This window comes from Sus scrofa, chromosome 8, assembly GCF_054392235.1.
Source record: "Sus scrofa isolate SSC_HxYL_T2T_F1_AM1 chromosome 8, Sscrofa_HxYL_maternal_Yorkshire_Landrace_v2.0, whole genome shotgun sequence".
Taxonomy (NCBI): Eukaryota; Metazoa; Chordata; class Mammalia; order Artiodactyla; family Suidae; genus Sus; species Sus scrofa.
In genome coordinates this window covers 103,522,729-103,543,433 of record NC_139390.1, presented here as the reverse complement: position 1 = coordinate 103,543,433, position 20,705 = coordinate 103,522,729, and the positions used below count along the sequence as shown (strand labels likewise).

Sequence of the window (20,705 nt, the reverse complement as noted above, 5' to 3'; positions counted from 1 at the left end):
CTGTGGCTCTGGCGTAGGCTGGTGGCTACAGCTCCGATTGGACGCCTAGCCTGGGAACCTCCATATGCCGCGGGAGCGGCTCAAGAAATAGCAAAAAAAAAAAGATTTTCCTGTGCTATACAGTAGGTTCTCATTTGTCATCTATTTTATACAATAGTGTATATATGTTATCCCTACCCTCCCAAATCTTCCCTCCTCCCAGTAACACATTGTTTAAACTTTAAAAGTTGTCTGCTTTTAACCTCAGAGAATATCTGATAATGATTAACTGTTTAGCCTTCTTTGTGAAGTGATAGAAGCGTAAAGCATATTTCAGTACATACAGCACTTAATAAATGATAGTTGAGTCAGTGTTATTTGGATCTAAGAGTTCTAACAGAAGTTAAGCTCTTGTGAATTACCCTCAGAATAAGATTTTTTTTAATGCATTGAAGTGATGGTAGCCTCATATTGAAAAAAGTATTCAGAACTGTCTCTAAATAATGGAGTTGAGAGCAAGATGAATTGTAAAGCAGGCTAAGAGATGGAAAATCCGTATTTTCTCTGATGAGTCTTAGGATGGAATGCCTGCCATCCACATAGATTGCCCTATCAGGTATGCAAACATCTATTCTGGCAGAGACTATGTTGAATCAAGGAGTTATTTTCAAGACATATGAAGATGTCGCCTGAACCACTGATTCTTACTATATTCGGTTTGCCTGTTTTCACTAGATCACAGTTAAAAGTAATTTCCATTTCCTCTGTGTCTCTTCATCACATTTAACATTTCAGTTCTAAATCTATATCTGCTTGGATATCTCAAAGGTACCTCAATCTCAACATGTCCAAAATTGAACTTGTGATATCCATCCCCAAACATATCCCTCTTGTAGTGTTCTCTCTCTCATTGCATGGCACCATTCTTCTGAAAACTAGAAACCTAGACACTGTTTTTTTTTTTTTTTTTTTTTGTCTTTTTAGGGCAGCACCCGCGGCATATGGAGGTTCCCAGGCTAGGGGGTCTAATCAGAGCTACAGCTGCCGGCCTACGCCACAGCCATAGCAGCTTGGGATCCAAGCCGCATCTGCAACCTACAACACAGTTCACTGCAATGTCGGGTTCTTAACCCACTGAGCAAGGCCAGGGATTGAACCCACAACCTCATGGTTCCTAGTCGGATTCGTTAACCACTGAGCCACAACGGGAACTCCTAGACACTGTTCTTGACACTTTACTTTTTTTCTACTATCTATTCTAGCATTGTTCAATAAAAACAACTATAATGTATATATATATATAATGTATGTGAGCCACATAATTTCAACTATCCTAGTAGTTACATTAAAAAGATAAGAAATATGCAAAATTAATTTTAATATATTCGATATAACTCAATATATTCAGAATTTTATTCAACATGTAATCAGTGTTTTTAAATTAATGATATGTTTTAATATTACTTTTAAATTTTAAATATTCAAAATCCATTGTATTTCACATTTAAGTACATCTCAATTAAGACTAGCTACATTTCATGTGCTTAATAGCACATCTGCTGGTGGCTGATGTATTAACACAGTGAAAATCTAATTTTATCACCAAATTCAAGTTTAGCTCCTAAATATCTCTTAATTCCTTTTCCTTCTGTCTCAGCTGCCACAATCCTGATAGGGATTACTGATAACTTCTTGCCTTCCTCTCATTACTATAGTCAGAATGATCACCACCAAATATTCCCCTAGTTGAATCCTTCATCATTTATTCTTCCTTCAAATCTCAACACTTTGTCAGGTAAGCCATTCCTGATCCTCCGCTTTTAGGTTAATCCCTTCTGTTATCTACTTTCATTGCACTATGTGTAGTTATTGTTGTACCACCTGGTTTACTTTCATTTGTGTGAGTCTCTCTAGCAGTATTAAGTTCAAAGAGAGCCAAAACTATGTCTGTCTTTTTCCTCTGTTAGAGCTTTAGTGCCCAACAGAGTGCCAGACATGTAGTAGTTACTCAGCAGTCATCGGTTAAATTGACTAAATGAACTTCACTGCCTGCCTTCTCTGAGAATCCAGTGTCCCCTGTATAACAGTATCTTCTTCAGCCCTTGAAAAGCTCTGTTTTGGGATCTTTCCTATTCAGTTTGTATTATATATAAACATGGAGTGTTCTTTCCATTATTCAAAAGCCTTAATGAACTTATAACAGGTTTATAATGAACTTTTATATTTTCAAATGTATTTCAAATTTATAATATGTCATTTGAGACCCTGTATAACTTGGCCCTGATACAGCTACCAAAATGTCCTTTGAAACCAGACAAGTTGTATTCTTCCTAGTTTTTAAATGAGTATTACCTTTAGGAGCTATCTTCACATTCATTAAGTATATTGGTTATGCAGCAGATAATGATCTAGACCAGTGCTATCTAGTAGAATTTTTTTTTTTTTTGCTACACGTATGTATTTTCTGTTCTCTGCATATACAATAGCTAAGCACTTGAAAGTTGGCTCATGAGCCCTTGAAATGTGACTAATGCTAAGAAACTGAATTTTTAATTTTAGTTTAAAATTTACTAGCTACATCTGGCTCGTGGCCACCAATTGGATAGTGCAGATCAAAGCAATAGGACATATATCATCTGTGCACATGGAGTTTACACCCTAGTGTGGAGATACTATCAGTAAAAAAATTAATTTTATGAGCTCATGACACATTATGGAGAAAAATACAATTGAAGAAACAGGAGCAAGAATATTATTTATGTGTTGGGGGAAGCAAGAATATTATTTATATTTGATGGTCAGAAAAGATGACATTTGGTCATCTGATAAGAATATTATTTATATTTGATGGTCTGATAAGATGACATTTGAGCCAGAGACGTGAAAGAAGTGAGAGTTCAAGTCATGTGTTCAAGAAAGAGAGAACAGCATGTAGAAAGGCCCTGAGACAGAAATGTGCTTGTCCCATTCTGGAAATAGCAAGGCGACCTGTGTGCCTAGATTGAAGTTATAGGGTAGAATAGCTAAGAACTAAACCATGAAGGGCTTTATTGGCTGTTGGGGAGACATAAACTTTTATGAGATCGGACACCATTGGAGGGTTTTTTTAATAGAGGAATTTTAGTCTCTAAGAGGGTCACTTGGCTATCATATTGAGAACAGACATATGCTTATATAGCAGGAATACCCTTTTCCACAAAAACAGATACATAGCAATATGCTTTCTCTTCTTTCAAGTTTTAATTCAGAAATCATGTGTTCTACTTTTATTATCTACAAGTGATTATTCTTTTTTTTTTTGCTGTTATCATTCATTGTTTTATATGTTGCTTTTTTTTTGATAGACTAGACTCTCCAAGAAAAGTGATTGTAGCTGGTGTATACACAATGCCTGTAAATATTTGTTTTCTTTTGGTTTTGTTTTTTGGCCAGAAGTTCCTGAGCCAGGGATTGAACCTGCGCCATAGTAGTGACCTGAGTCGCTGCACTGACACTAGACTCTTAACCTACTGTGCCACAAAGGAACTTCCAATGTCTGTAAATATTTGTTGACTGAATGAATAATTACCTATATTTACAACTGAAACCATTGAAGTATTTTCTTGAAATCATAGCATGAAATGGGTATTTTGATTTTAAAAAGTTACTCTGCTCTTGTTTTTATAAACAGAATTACATAAATGCAGTAATAAAATCAGCAGTATTAGTGCTCAAAGCATTTACCTGTATTCACTCATTTAATCCTCACACAACCCTATGAGTAGGTGTTATCATCACTATCTTCCAGGTAGGACACTGAAGCAAATAATGGTTAGGTAACTTACAAAAGGTTACTCAGCTATTAAGTGGCAGAGCCAAGATTTAGATCCAGACGGCCTGGCCTTACTGAATACAATTAATATTTGTAGTAAGTTATAGACCAGTAGAATTTAAAAAACAATATTGGGGCCAGTACAGTGTTCCCAACTATTAGCACATTAAAAAAGATTCTGACATTCTGACCACTATTCTCTTACTTAGGAACATTTAAAAATATGTAAAGTTCTGATTTCAGTAACCTATTTTTAAAATACATGATTATATTAATCTTTTAAATTCATTTTTGTATAAAGAGAAGTAGAATAGTAACACATTAATATAGAAATACCCTGAGAACAAACTTTGTTTTTTCCCATTTAGGGCCTGTATATCTTTGGGATCGAGAACGCGAGCCATTGGAAATGCAGCTAAGAGTCAGGTAAATTGCTAATGTAGATGTTTTGACTTAGAGGAAGAATTTACTTCATATTGGTAACAAAGCTCCTATTTTATGGAATTAAAAGTGAAGGAAAAAAATGAAGATGACAGAGGGAATATTTTTGTATTCTATTAGATATATTTTGCTTTACTACCAAGTAGCATTGATTTTTCCTTGTATGGTCACTTTCTATGAGGGATAGTCCTATCTAGAATGTACACTTCTACAACTGAACAATGTCTTTGTAAAAGAAGGTGGGGAGAATGGAGAAACTAATTTCCAGAGTAATCCTATGTGGCTATTGCTTTGCATGGAATCTCTTTAAGTATTCATATTTCTAGGCTTCTGAAATCCTTTTGGGTAAAACATTCACTTTCAACATTCCATGTTATAGGTTCATTTTCTTTGGACTTTGTTTATTGCCATGAACAAAAAGCCGTTAACATTTATTTCTTACATTTTAGTACATATCTAGGTCTCCTTTACTACAAATGACTGTGTTTAATGGAGCTTTTTTCCTCATGACTTTGTAAGAATAATTGACTCATTTATCCAAGAATTTTTGCTTAAGCTTTTTTATCAAGATTGTTTTACAGTTGCTATGTACAAATGTTTTTTTTCCCCTTCTTTCACATTTTCGTATTGCCAGAATGACCACTTCACAAAAGTTTAGATCTCATATTCTGGCTCATCTTCTAAGTGTAGTGTAGACCTCACAGTCTCTGAAGAAAGCAAACTATAAGCTATTTTTCCTAAAAAGCTAAAGAGATCAACATGGTAATTCAGCATCCCTGTAGTTCTCATCTCATAATTGAAGATTCAGATCTATTTGGTGTTAAATGTCACTAAGAGATCAACAACTTGGATCTCAGTAGTAGTCTGTAGTTTGAACTAGATGCTGTAGTTAAAGAAAAAAATTACTTTGCCAAAATACAAGCAAATTAAGACACTTTAACTTAGCACCATGCTGCAGGGAAGGAGTTTAATTTATCAGCCTAGGAGCAATTTTCAGCAACATAGTAATAAATTGGAAATTTTAAAAATAATAAGATATTAAGAGTAAAAGAAAAACATGACAATAAAAATATAGTTTAAATAAAAATATACAATTGAAAGTTGAAAGAGACTAAAGATACTAATTCATTAACTCAAGAGCATTGAAAACTAGATGAGTTGTATATAAATTTTCACTGTATCAAAAAGAGTTTTGTTCTTTTTTGAAGACATTAATTTGGAATCTAACATTCCCAGGATAGGAGGAGTGTTTGGGGGACACAGTGTAATTTGACTATCAATTAGGAACCAGAAAAATGAGTGATTGTGTCTAATTCTGAACTTGGATGTGTGGGATAAGGAGACCTGGTGGTTCTCAAGTATTAGCATAATGTTTATGTGCATTCGTTAAGTAATTGATAAATGAAAGTGTTTACTGCCAACAGATAGTCACGAATGTAAGAAATACAATTCATGGTTTCAAAAAGCTTCATGGGCGATCATTTGATGATCCTATTGTGCAAACTGAAAGGATCAGGCTTCCCTATGAACTGCAGAAGATGCCTAATGGAAGTGCAGGAGTTAAGGTAAGCTTATATTCCCAGAATGCTAACACATATTCAGATTAAAGAAACCAAATATAATATGGCCTATTTGTAATTTAACCTTTTTCCTCTGGATGCAGAATGTATTTACCAAACTACAGGCAGTTTTTGTAATATGCTTTTGTGAATGCCAAAAAAAAAAATCTAATTTAGAATAATAATCTTTTAAATCCAAATACTTTTATCGTTAAGAAAAAGGGATTGTTATTTGGGAAACTTCTAGAGGTGAACCATTTTTTAAGGGATAAAGGCAGAGACATGTGATTTAGAAAAATAGACCCCAAAATATGTTAATTGCCATAATGAGTTTCCTCTAATTTAGAAGAATCTTATAACATATTAGAAATATTAAAGCAAATTCTTCTTCCAAGTAAGAGATGGCTTCTGGATTTTTATTTCTATATCCTGAGATAGAAAGTTGTAAACTGCTTAAGAATACACCAAAACACATAGTTATTATATGACCCAGCAGTTCTACTCTTAGGTATATACGTAAGAGAATTGAACCATACGTGCATACAAAAATCTGTACTCCGATGGTCATAATAGAATTATTTATAATAGTTAGAAAGTAGAAACAATGCAAGTGTCCATAAGCTGGTGAATGGATAAACAAAATGTGGTATGGCGATTCAGTGGAATATACTATTTGACTATAAAAACGAGTGAAGTACAGATTTGTGCTGTAACATGGATGAACCTTGAAAACATGCTAACCGAAAAAAAAAGCCATATATAGGAGTTCCCGTTGTGGTGCACTGCAAACGAATCTGACTGGGAACCATGAGGTTGTGGGTTCAATCCCTGGCCTCACTCAGTGGGTTAAGGATCCAGCGTTGCTGTGAGCTGTGGTATAAGTCGCAGACGCAAATTGGATCTGGTGTTGCTGTGGCTGTGGCATAGGCTGGCAGGTACATCTCCATTTAGACCCCTAGCCTGGGAACCTCAACTTGCTGTGGGTACAGCCCGAAAAAGAAAAGAAAAAGAAAAAAAAGTCATATGTAAAAGGTCACCTATCATATTATTCCATTTATATGGTTATCCTGAGTCAGGCAAATCAGTAGACACATGAAACAGATTGAGTAGTTGCTAGGAGTTTTAAGCGTAAGGGGGAATGAGTTCCTCTATTGCTACAGCTACTGGGTCTCTCTTCTTAGGGTAATGAAAATGTACAACAATTACTGGTAATCAGTGCACAACTTTGAAGACACTAAAAACCACTTGATTGTACATTTCAGAAGCATAAACTTTATGCTATATGAATTATATCTCAAAGCTAAAAATTTAATGACTAATTTTAATGTGTTTTAAGCCTATGCACATATTTCCATGTTTAGAAGAGGCTTCTGACTGCAAGGTGGATGGTGAATGGTAGTAAGGAATCATGAGGCTATTACAGTGGTTCAAAGAAGACACCATAAGAGATTAAAGACAAGTTGAAAAGTTGTGACATATTTTATGTGAAATTTGTGAGTCAAGAGTTGCTGACTAGGAATCTGGATGGGTATGGTAGCAACAAATGATATAAAGAATAATATTTGCATATCCTTTAGATATGATAACTTCTGGCTAATGACTCCATGGAGCAGTTTTATTCTAAAATACTTAAATTCCTTTGCTTTTATTCTTTAAAATAGAAAATTCAAAATCATGCTTTGTCAGTAGTTGAGAAAAACTAAAGAAAAACTAAATTATTTTTAAAGTCAAAACCTAATGTTTTAACAATTTTTATGCAGTCATAGTGAATGCATGTAAGCTAGTCAAAGAAGCTTTGAAAACATTGATCAGTCCTGTGTCTAAGTTATTTCGAAGAGCTTTTTAAGTTCTTTTGAAGATTGAAGATCTTTAGCATTCAACTCCTCAAGCATTTTATCCATTTATTTTTTGACTTTTTTTTTTTTTTAAGGGCCCCGCCTGCGTCATATGGAAGTTCCCAAGCTAAGGGTTGCATCTGAGCTGTAGCTGCTGGCCTACACCACAGCAACACAGGATCCAAGCTGCATCTGCAACCTACACTACAGCTCACAGCAACTTGGGATCCTTAACCCACTGAGCAAGGCCAGGGATCGAACCCGCAACCTCATGGTTCCTAGTCAGACTTGTTAACCACTGAGCCACAAAGGGAACTCCAGAAGTGGTTAAAAATAACTTAAAATTTTCATATATTTCAAATTCAGTGTTGAATTCATAGTTACTCCCAGAAGGCTTAAAGTAATAATTATTAAGTTTTTTTAAATAAGGAAATGTTTTTCTTTCTTTTCCTTTGCTAATGTTCTCATTTCCTTTTCACAAACTTACTAAAACCCAGTAAGGTGGAGTTCCCTCATTATCACAGTGGTTTAAGGACCCACCATTGTTCCTGCAGCAGTGAGGCAAGGGATTGAACACACATCCTTACGGATACCAGTCGGGTTCGTTACCACTGAGCCACAATGGGCACTCCAGATGTATTTTTTTAAATGACTATACCCATCGCGTATGGAAGTTCCCAGGCCAGGGATTAAATCCTTGCAACTGATGCCACAGTTGTGGCAGTGCCAGATCCTTAATCTACTGCGCTGGGCCAGGGATTGAACCCGCAGCTCTGCAGCAACTTGAGCTGCTGTGGTCGAATTCTTAACCTACCATGCCACAACAAGAATTCCTAAAGACACTTTTGAAAATAATTCGTTTGGTTATAATACTGTGTGTAAGGCCCTGAAACTTGAGAGATGAGACGTAATTAATACTAGAGCAATCTTTTTGGTACATAACTTAATTGAGCAAGGACTTTGTATTTTTCACTGATGTATATCAATCGTGGATAGAGTAGATGCTCATAAATACTAGTTAGATGATTAAATGACTCAATAAATAACTACACTTTTGGCTTTAGGTGCGATACTTAGAAGAAGAGAGACCATTTGCAATTGAGCAAGTTACCGGAATGTTACTGGCTAAGCTTAAAGAGACTTCAGAAAATGCTTTGAAGAAACCAGTGGCTGACTGTGTGATTTCAGTACGTTTCACTTCACTAATGAACATTCTTGAATCATATTTTTCATGTGTGTTAGTATTATATTGAAATATTTTTCTTCCCTTTTCTTTTACTCTTTCTGCCGTTATGCAGTAAATAGTCTAAATCCATCTTTACTTTTATGTTAAAAATTATATTAATTGGTAAAGTTCAGGATTGAGTTTCCTATAAAGTCAATTGTGGTAATCAGTGAATCTTAAAAACACTAACGTGTATGATTAATTAGTGACTCCTGTAGCTGCCACTTATCCCTAAGAATCTTTCCAAGTAGCATGGTTAGTTAACACCCCATCTCTAGGGACCTTAACATTTATGTCAGAGGTTGAAAATACCCAGTTGGGAATTTGAGATTATGGATATTCTGTATCAGAAAGAAAAAAGATCCTTTTATAAAATGATAAAATTAGATGTATTTAACGTGTATATTTCCAGAAGTTTTGACATAATGCATATACCCACAAAACCATTATCATCACAATCAATATAATAAACATATTCATCACCCCCGAAATCTACTTGTGCCTTTAAGATAAAAAATTTTTTATATATGAGGTGAACAACATGGTGCTTTCATATACATAGTGAAATGATCGCTACAGTCAAGCTAATTAACATATCCATCTCCTCTTATAGTTACCTTTTTAGTGTTAGTGTGGTGGAAGTACCTGAGATCTACTTGCTTAGCAAATTTCCAATATATAATACAGCTTTATTAACTGTAGTCAACATGCTGTACATTGGGTTTCTAGAACTTATTCATTCTACATAACTGAAACTTTGTACCCTTTGGCTACTGTCTCCCCATTTCTCCTACTTCCCTGCCCTTGGTAACCACCATTCTGTTCTATCCTATGAATTTGGCTTTTTTAGATTCCACATGGAAGTGTGATTATGAGGTATTTTTTTCAGAAATAAAATATCTGTGAGATATATGTAAATATATTCTTAGTATGGTCAGCTTTACTGCATATATTCAAGAGACTCATGTCATCAGAAAAGTAAAATCATAAACTCTTCAATGAACTTAGTAATTAAAATTTGTCAGGTGTATTTGGAATTTTTTAAATGAGAAAAATATTAGAGCTTAGTATTTTGTTTTCTGATAGTCATTTCATAATAGTAAGTAATAGAGTTTACCATTGGTCAGGCACTATTAGAGGTAGTTAAGATACATTAACCTATTTAATCCTCAGAACTACTCTTGAGATGGGATGTTATTAACCTCAGTTTCACAGATGAAAAAGCTGAGGCATAGAGTTGTTAAATAATTTGCCTCAAAATCACCACAGCTAATGAGTGATAGAGCTAGAAATCAGCCTGAAATAGTTCATAACTTTTTTTCACTATAGTGTTGCTTGAAAGTATGTGTCAGAATGGTGCAAATTTAAAAAATTTATCTTAAATTCAAATCCATCCTTATTTATTTAGCCATACTTGATTTTACTTTCATGTCAGAAGTTAATGTTGGAATATATTATGAACAGCATTAATTATTATGTAATTAATGCAATAGACCCATGTGAGCTCTACAAGGGGAAGTATGTTCTGTTTTATGCACAGTCTTATCCCTAATGGCTAGAAAAGTACCTGGCACATAAGTGCTCAGTGAATATTAAGTAAACCATACCTTATAATTTAGATTTTTGTCAGAGGGGTAATACCAAAATCAGGATATACAAGCTTGTCAAAATTCAAGTTCTTTTCCTGATGTTATCTGTTAAATGAAACTTCTGAATTCAGAAAGCTATAAGATTGGAGGAGACTACTTATTTAAAGTTGGAAGAGCCCCAAATCATTTCATACATGAACATACTGAATTAGCTTTTTAGAAATCTGTAGACCAAATGAAAGTAATTCTTAGTTTGATAAAACTAAATAATGTCATCTTAAAAGTTTTAAATTATGGGTTTTTTTTAATAGAAACATATTTAATGTTTTTTGCTGCTTTATAAAGAAACGCATGCTCATCATAAGTCACCTGCACTATAGTTCACTCCTTCTTTGAATTTTTTTTTTTTTCTTTAAAGGACTTTATTTTCGAGATAGGCTACAAAATTAGTAACTAATTCTTCAGAGCAGGCACAGACTTTTCCAACTCTGGACACCTGGGTTGGAGAATCACCTTGTGGGACTGATCAACCAAGTCATGCTTTTTCTGGAGAGCACAGGGTCAGTCATTTGAGGCCCTGCATTCCTAGTCCATAGCTGATAAACGCCTATTACAGGACAGACTGAACCAAGCTGAGAGCAAAATCAGGCTAGAATCAACTTCCTTATTGCCCTGAGGAACACAGGGTGCTCTAGCCCAATTCTTTCCAAATGATAGTCCATTCAAAGTCTGTTTTCTGCCAATAGAAAACCCCAGAGGTCAGGAGTCTGAAAGTTGTAGATGGCTATGCGTGGTTGCCTTAGAGGCCCAGCAGGAGCCGTCTCCTCCAAGATCCATCCTGCAGTCTCTGATCATGCAAACCACATAGAGTAGCACACCCACGTTCCCAGGATAGGACGACATCAGAAGAGGAACAGACGGGTGAAGGCTCGGACAAGCGCCGCAGAAGTGAAAGCTTCTTTGAAATTTAACCATTGTAAATACTTGTGATTACATTCTTCTAGTAGTACATACATCCACAAAAATGAATCATGCTATGTGACCCCTCCCTTTTAATGTAGTAAAAGTACTCTTCTATCATAGTTCAGATCAGTCTGATTCTAGCATCTACCTAGGATTCCATTATTGGGATATAACATATTTAACCAATCTCATTTTAACATATCCTTGGGTTTTTAATGTTTCATTGTTGAAGATGAGCAAATAGATATTTTTATAGACAGACCATTGGTCACAAGGAAACATTTAGATTAACATACTTTTGAAATCCTACAGTATTATTCCGTTTTACTAATTGCTTTAAATTTATGTTCGTACGTTAGGTCAAAACTTTCTGATATGAAATTGCAAACTTTATTGTTTCTTATTTATTTAGTTAGAACACCATTCTTTGCCTTAAACTGTACGTAAGTTTTAAGTGCAGTTATTTTCATTTTTCAGTTGATGAAACATTTAAATAAAGTCTTTTACGTTGAACTAATACACTTAATTACTGTTTTGAAATACTAGATTCCTAGCTTTTTCACTGATGCTGAGAGGAGATCTGTGATGGCTGCAGCCCAGGTTGCCGGTTTAAATTGTTTAAGGTTAATGAATGAAACTACTGCAGGTGAGCAGTTTGCAGTTTGAAAATCACTGTCAGTAAAATATTGTAATAGTTTTTTCCCTAATCAAAGTATTTATTTTTAAAACTATTATGTTTGAGTTCCTATATGCTTGTCATTTCGAAGAACAGCATTTTGGCAGAGATTAAACATGTTTTGCATTGTCTGTAAGAATCATTTTAGAGTTCTAGATGAGTAGAAAAAAAAATAAAAAATATTAACCAAATTATGAAAAGTTAATTTACTTTGAAATTAATTTGTTTTTTACCATACTGTTTTTTTTAAAATTTTATTGTAGTCCATTTATAGTGTTTTGTCAATTTCTGCTGTGCAGCAGAGTGACCTGATTGTTCATATATATATATATTTGAAACGAATTTTGTATTACTCTACTATGTATTAAAATGTAGTATCAGCGTGACTTACCTGTTGTTTTCCAAATGATTGCTGTGCTGGAATTACCTAATCCTTTTTTCTTGCATAGTTGCACTAGCATATGGAATTTATAAACAGGATCTTCCTCCATTAGATGAAAAACCAAGAAATGTAGTATTTATTGATATGGGACATTCTGCCTATCAGGTTGCAGTTTGTGCATTTAACAAAGGAAAACTTAAAGTAAGTAAATAAGTGATTTGATATATTTAATTTTAATGGTTAAGAGCGTAAGACTGTGTAAAGAACTTTAATGCTTGGGTTTAAATCCTGGCTCTGCCACTTAAAAACTGACCTTGAGCAAGTTACTTAACCTCCCAAACCTCGGGTTCCTCACTTGAGGATACTGTCAGTAACTACCTCATAGAATTTTTGTGGACAAAATGAGTTAATGTAGGATGCTTGGAATGCTGTATGGCAAATACTATGTATTAGCTATTTTTATTGTTGAAGTGATAAGTCAGCTATCAGGGAGCATAAATTACATGTTTATAAATATACATAAGAAACATTTTCTAAAATGATTCCCATTGTCTTTAGAATCTTTTTCTGGAGTTCCTGTCGTGGCACAGTGGTTAGGGAATCTGACTAGGAACCATGAGGTTGCGGGTTCGGTCCCTGCCCTTGCTCAGTGGGTTAACGATCCGGCGTTGCTGTGAGCTGTGGTGTAGGTTGCAGACGCGGCTCAGATCCTGCATTGCTGTGGCTCTGGCGTAGGCAGGGGGCTACAGCTCCGATTCGACCCCTAGCCTGGGAACTGCCATATGCCGCAGGAGCGGCCCACAGAAATAGCAAAAAGACAAAGACAAAAAAAAAAAAAAAAAGAATCTTTTTCTGTCCAGGAGCCCTAATCAAAATTTTCTCTGATGTGGCATTATTTACCTTTATGTGCTTATCTTGTTTTAGCCTTTGTTTGGTTTTATACTCACTTTTACACTGATTATCTTACCTAGACCTCACATTCACTCTGTCTCCCTATAGCACACATATATAGAATTTGCTCAGAAGATTAAATACTTTGGGGGCTAAAGGGTTATCCAGCACCTTTCAGAGCCTTTTGTCTTACAGTTTTTTTTTGTTGTTGTTGTTGTTGTCTTTTTACCTTTTCTTGAGCCACTCCCACAGCATATGGAGGTTCCCAGGCTAGGGGTCTAATCGGAGCTGTAGCCACTGGCTTACACCAGAGCCACAGCAACATGGGATCCGAGCCCCGTCTGTGACCCACACCACAGCTCACGGCAATGCCAGATCCCTAACCCACTGAGCAAGGCCAGGGATCGAACCCGCAACCTCATGGTTCCTAGTTGGATTTGTTAACCACTGCGCTACAATGGGAACTCCTCTTATAGTTTATATTACTATAATAGCATCATTGTTATTAGAAAATTAAAGGGAAATGACTCATAGTAAATATAGGATAATTTATTTTGCAAATTGACTTAATCCTTGGTAATTAATTAGTCTTGAATTTTAGCTTGGTTAAAAAACATTTTCTTTTCTTCATTTTTAGTGAATACCTTAGAGTAAGTAGATCTGTAGTTTTTTAGATCAGAGAAGTTTGATAAAAGCTATAGCCCTTCTCTCCAGAACAATGCACATCTGTACTAGTCACATACTTACACAATTTTGCATCTAATTTTGAGATACTGGATCTCAAGAGAAGTCTGTCCATGGATTTTCCACGCTGATCTACAGGATGGCATCCCAGTCAGACTATGCACCTGCGGCATAAGAAAGTTTCCAGGCTAGGGGTCGAATCAGAGCTGCAGCTGCCACGTACACCACAGCCACAGAAATGCAGGATCTGAGCCGAGTCTGTGACCACAGCTCATGGCAATGTCCAATCCTTAACCCGCTGATCTAGGCCAGGGATCAGACCCACATCCTCATGCATTCTAGTTTGATTTGTTACTGCTGAGCCACAGTGGGAACTCCCACCACCCATTCTTGTGAAAAAAAGTTGATGAACCATACCAGCAGTGGGATTCTACTTTTTTAGTACTAACTATTAAAAGTACCTGGGGAGAGAGATGTCTTGGTCCTATATTTTTATGGGCTCTGGTGTTGAAGTGCTGTGACTTGTCCCCTCCTCTTACATTCCATTGCTATCAGGGATCTTCTGCTCACCAATCTTATTAAATTCTTGTCTCTCCTCTTCATGTTTTTGTTTTCTTTTTTGGCTCCTCATCTGCTCTTTTGTTCCTTCTATATAAAAATAGCCTGAAAGTTCCCATTGTGACTCAGCAGGTTACCAACCCAACTAGTATCCATGAAGATATGGGTTCAATCCCTGGCCTTGCTCAGTGGGTTAAGGATCCAGCATTGCGGTGAGCTATGCTATGGCTATGGGGTAGGATGGCAGCTGCAGCTCTGATTTTGACCCCTAGCCTAGGAATTTCCATATGCCACGAGTGCGGCCCTAAAAAGCAAAAAAAAAAAAAAAAAGGGAGGGGGAGGAAAAAAAAAACCAAACCGGCTTTTTGGGGAGATGGGGGGAGACTAATTCCTCATTTGTAAATTGACCAATTACAATGTTTTAGATTGACTCTTCTTGGCTGTTTTTGATTATGTAGTTAGGACTGTTTCTTGGTTCTCTCAAAATTGATTTTTGGCCCACCTGTTCAGTACTCTTATAGAACAATAGGATGTGAGGTAATAAAATTTTTAGTCATTGTAACTCAGTTATTTGAGAATTAGAATTATTATTTCACTGTGGTGTATAGATCTATAACCTAAACCAAATAACTCAAAGTAGATAAATATGTTGGCTGAATATGAGTGATAAAATACGTGATTCCAAATTTGGCACCCCTGTGATTTTTGAGAAGTTCTTTGGTTTTGATTTTAATTTTAAAAGGTAGTTTTTTTGTTTTTTTGCAAAGCATCTATATTTCTGAAATTATGGTTTTCGTTTTTCAATTAAACAGGTGTTGGCTACTACTTTTGATCCATATTTGGGTGGCAGGAACTTTGATGAGGCTTTAGTAGACTACTTCTGTGATGAGTTCAAGTCAAAATATAAGATAAATGTGAAAGAAAACTCTCGGGCCTTGTTACGTTTATATCAGGAATGTGAAAAACTAAAGAAGTTAATGAGTGCAAATGCATCAGATCTTCCACTGAACATTGAGTGTTTCATGAATGACCTTGATGTTTCAAGTAAAATGAACAGGTACCATGTATGTTTTCAGCTTGGAAAGTGCTTATTTTATAATGTTTAGATCATGTATGATTTTTTTCATTCTGTTATTTTAGAAAATATGCTTGATTTTTATATCCCAAAATAATGAATTTTATTTCATTTTGCCACAGGGCTCAGTTTGAACAATTATGTGCTTCCCTCTTTGCCAGGGTTGAGCCACCATTAAAAGCAGTAATGGAACAAGCTAGTAAGTGAAAGTTACTGAACTAATCATCACAACTGTACCATGGTGTTACTTGACTGGGATAGAAAATGATAAAGCAATAAAAAATTGTAAAAATATAATTTCATGTATATTTTGAAGATTTGTATTTCTCATTTTAGAGAAGGAGATTATAACTCATTCATTATTCATAAGAAGAGGGCAACTAGAAATCTGAGTTTATAAGAACTCCTGACTCATCTTGTTTACATCATAAAATTAATGCTAGTTATATTTTGAAGGGATTTATATGTAAGTTTATGAAGATGGATGAAAAGTAGAAATGAGGACATAACTGCTTTTTGTTAAGGTTTTTGGTAATCAACCTGTGGAGATTTATGAGGTGGAAGTCAAAAAAATTGAAGGACTTCGAAGAGTTACTTTAAAGCCCGTAAGGCGCTTTTCTGCCCTTGTGGTCACTTCATCATTTGGTCCAAGTGCAGTGCCTGACACGTAGATAATATCTATTAAGTTTTGCCTTTTTCTAAAATTTATTTTTACCTTTTTTCTATTTTATTTTAAGAAAATTTGAAAATCTGTTTTTTAAAAGTACTTTCCAAGGTCTACTGTTCATATTTTTTTCCCCTCTTTCTGCTGCACCTGTGGCATATGGAAATTCCCAAGCCAGGGATCGAATCTGATCCACATCTGTGACCTATGCCACAGCTGCAACAATGCTGGATCTTTAACCCACTGTGCCACAGCAGGAACGCTTCTGTTCACATTTTTATAAAGATTATCTTATTTTCTTCAATTAAACATTTTGTTTTCCAGACTTACAACGTGAAGACATAAGTAGTATAGAAATTGTAGGCGGAGCAACACGAATTCCTGCAGTAAAGGAACAGATCACTAAATTCTTTCTTAAAGACATAAGTACTACATTAAATGCTGATGAAGCTGTTGCAAGAGGATGTGCATTACAGGTATGATTATCAGTCTTTTTTGCTTTTCTTTTAAAATATGTGTTTTGTCAGAAATATGGTGATAGGCCTCAAAGAACTTGTATTTTTTTGGCTGCTTCCACAGCAGTCCCCAAGCCAGGGATCAAATCTGAGCTACAGCAGTGACAGTGCAAATCCTTAACTGCAAGGCTACCAAGGAACTCATCAAAGAACCTTTTTTTTCGGTCTTTTTTTGCCATTTCTTGGGCCGCTCCTGCAGCATATGGAGGTTCCCAGGCTAGGGGTGCAATCAGAGCTGTAGCCGCTGGCCTACACTAGAGCCACAGCAATACGGGATCCGAGCCACGTCTGCAACCTACACCACAGCTAACGGCAACGCCGGATCCTTAACCCACTGAGCAAGGCCAGGATAGAACCCAAAACCTCATGGTTCCTAGTCGGATTCATTAACCTCTGAGCCACGACAGGAACTCCCGTTGAAGAATTTTTTAATGTTACCTCGTCTAACCACTTGTCAGTAAGCTAAAATTAAATTGAAATTATTCCTGAAAAATAAGTGTATGTCTATCTCATCTGTTTTTAAACTATCATAGGAAAATGTCTATAATTGTATTGACAAAATATTTATGAATTCTTGTAACTATTTCTATTTAAAATTCTTTTTTGAGATTTAAAAATATTTTACCTTCATTTTTATAAAGCCACAGAGTACTCATACTTTAAAAGTTTATTCTCCCAAAATGGTAATTTTTAAAATGTAACAGTTTTATTATAAGAACTTTATTAGGCAGTTGAATCATGGTAACTTGAATATGTTTGGTGTTTGTTGATTTAAATACGGTATACATCTTATTTTCAGTGTGCAATTCTCTCACCAGCGTTTAAAGTGCGTGAATTTTCCATAACAGACCTTGTTCCTTATTCAATCACGTTAAGATGGAAGACCTCTTTTGAAGATGGAATTGGGTAAGATACTTCTAAAAGCCTTGGTTGTTAGCTCTTGTCATAAACAAGCAATTAAATCCACTTTAATGAATTAGAGGAATTTACACTTCTTAAACTTGTCAAACATTTTTAATTAAGATTTTAGACAAAAGGAAGACTATAAATGTATATATAATTTATAAACCATTTATTATTGTATTATAAAAGTAAAGCATTCCAATTTTCAGATAAAAATCACAGTGTAATAGAAATATAAAAACTTAAAAACTCAATTCTCTTAGCCAGTTTTATTGAGGGTAACTATTGTTAATAGCTAGGTATATATCTATCCAGTCATTTTTCTTTGAATAGCCAAATAAAAGCATGGACTTTTTTTAAAATACATGATCTTCTGTATATCTCTGGTATAAATTGATTTTTTGAATATATATATTACCTTTCTATGTCAACAGTAACTATTATTTCAAGAATTATATGTGCCATAATTAGTACACTCACTGTAAAGTCATGTTTTTCCTGTTTCAAGCAGTGCTGTTAGGAATATCTTTGTACACAACTCCTTGTTTAGATATGTTTGGTATATGTGTAAGATAAGTGTGTAGGAGTGAAACTGAGCAAAAGGGTATGAACATTATTTTAACTAATAACTGCCTATTTATCCACTAAAAAGACTATACCAATTTATATTCCTATTAACACTGCATGAGATAATCTATTTTAGGTCATTTTCTCCTGCATATTTAAATTTAATATACTAGTAGTTTTAAAAACTTAACACTTTGTCATTAAATTTGCATTTCTGACTATTTTGAGCTGCAGTCTTTTCATGCTTTGACATTTACATTTCCTTTTCCATGAACTGCCTAGGTTTTAAATTGCTTACTTCCTTACCAAAATAAAAATCTATATTTGAAATATATTATTTCACTACTTTTCAGAAGTATGTTTTATAAAATAAAGTAAAACTGTATTTAGGTTTTGAAGTTGCTTTTGGAATTTTGTTCCGTGTTCTATACATCCACACCCCCAATAAATATAAATTTTTGTGCAACTTTCCTGATTGGAAGGTTTTTCATAACAATTTTTTTTTTTTTAATTTTTTTTGCCACACCAATGGCATATAGAAGTTCCCAGGCCAGGTATTGAACTTGTGCCACAGAGGTGACATGCTGGATCCTTAATTTGCTGCACAACCCGGGAACTCCTCAGGGCATTTAAAAATGGCATGTGTTAATGTCGGTTTTGAGACAAGAAATGTTTTTTAAAGTTAATTTCAGTTAAATGTATAAATGATTCAGGAAAAATTATAAGAAAACATATGGGGATTAAATTGGAAAGTAAATATATCCTAATGACTACAGTAAGAAAGTAGAAGGTAATGGTAGATTCTTGAAAACTAGGATAGAGGAAAAGGTCCATAAAGGTGAGATTTTCAAACCTTGTGTAATTAATAGCATGATGATATATATAATATTAAAGAGTGAGTTTCTGGGCCACTATAAACAGTCATTCCTGTTACACTGTTTAAAGAATAGGAATTGCTATGTAGGTTTTGTTTTGTTTTTGTTTTTGTTTTCTTTTTATGGTCGCACCTGTGGCACACGGAAGTTTCTAGACCACAGTTTGAATCGGAGCTTGTAGGGGCCGGCCTACACCACAACCACAGCAACATAGGATCCAAGCCACATCTGCGACCTACACTGCATCTTGAGGCAATGCTGGATCCTTAATCTACTGAGTGAGGCCAGGGATCAAACCCACATTTCATGTATACTAGTTGGGTTCTTAACCTGCTGAGCCAAAACGGGAACTCTGCTATGTAGGTTTTAAAGCTTCCTGTGCTAGAGAAGAGAAAATAAAGGAAATTGTTACATCAGCTGAAAAAATTGGAATATGGATTGTGAAGTATCAGTGTAAATTTACAAAGTTGAAGATGCAAACGATTGCATTTGGAATGGACAGGCAATGAGATTTCTGCTGTATAGTCCTAGGAACTATATCTGATCACTTGTGATGGAACATGATGGAGGATAATGTGAAAAAAAAAATATGTGTATATTTGGGTCACTTTGCTGTACAACAGAAATTGACAGAACATTGTACATCAACTATAATAAAAATTTTTAAAGAAATTTATAAAGTTGATAGCTGTAATGTGGTTTTTAGGAAAGACACATTGAAGCATTTAGGGGTAAAAGGCCACCATGTATATAACACCCTTAGTTGGTTCAGAAAAAATATACATACACAGAATATGTGCACTCGAAACAAATGGGGTAAATCAGTAGCAAATTTAGGTGAAAGATATACAGGTGTTCCTTATTCCCATTTTTATTTTGCACTTTTCTATGAGTTTGAAATAATTTTCAAATAACAGTATTTTTTAATGGAGTTAGAATAAGGGTTATATATGATAAGTATTTTGGATACTATTTGATAGAATTTGGTCCTCAGATATGAGCAAAAAAAAAAAATCCCTATATATTGGCCTTAAAATATACCTATTCACAGGTAACTGTTCTCTTTTTAGTAGGACAGAATTATCTGTTACCATGACAGACATTCTGAAAACTGTGAGCAATGAACCTGTCAAAATGCACAGCAGAACCAATAATTCGTCTTAACATTTGTGCACAGGTTGTTAAAATTGCTGCTTAAGAATTAAAAATGAGATGGATTCTGTCGTTAGGCTCATAGGCAACTTTCTTTTTGTTTTCAGCTTAAGTGTTTTTTATTCCATTTTTAGGGAATGTGAAGTATTCTGTAAGAACCATCCTGCGCCATTCTCAAAAGTCATTACTTTCCACAAGAAGGAACCATTTGAACTAGAAGCATTTTATACTAATTTACATGAAGTGCCTTATCCTGATCCAAGAATTGGTAAGATAACTCCAGAAGTATTTTTTTTTATAAATTTTATCCTCTTATAAATATGTTAATTTTGATCAAGGAAACAAAGTAACATTTCAGCTA

General features: G+C 34.9%; 1 protein-coding gene across 2 annotated transcripts in view; it reads left to right on the top strand.

Annotated features, from left to right (window-relative positions):
• The window catches only part of HSPA4L (heat shock protein family A (Hsp70) member 4 like), a 57,191-nt gene that overhangs the window by 10,497 nt on the left and 25,989 nt on the right, over positions 1 to 20,705 (top strand). For both annotated transcript variants that reach the window (XM_084972907.1, XM_084972908.1), the window contains exons 3-12: positions 4,159 to 4,216; positions 5,656 to 5,796; positions 8,690 to 8,812; positions 11,949 to 12,048; positions 12,528 to 12,661; positions 15,406 to 15,650; positions 15,791 to 15,867; positions 16,657 to 16,808; positions 17,647 to 17,753; positions 20,479 to 20,612. In XM_084972907.1, coding sequence (XP_084829033.1) covers positions 4,159 to 4,216; positions 5,656 to 5,796; positions 8,690 to 8,812; positions 11,949 to 12,048; positions 12,528 to 12,661; positions 15,406 to 15,650; positions 15,791 to 15,867; positions 16,657 to 16,808; positions 17,647 to 17,753; positions 20,479 to 20,612 — 1,271 coding nt within the window. The remainder of the gene's footprint in view (positions 1 to 4,158; positions 4,217 to 5,655; positions 5,797 to 8,689; positions 8,813 to 11,948; positions 12,049 to 12,527; positions 12,662 to 15,405; positions 15,651 to 15,790; positions 15,868 to 16,656; positions 16,809 to 17,646; positions 17,754 to 20,478; positions 20,613 to 20,705) is intronic.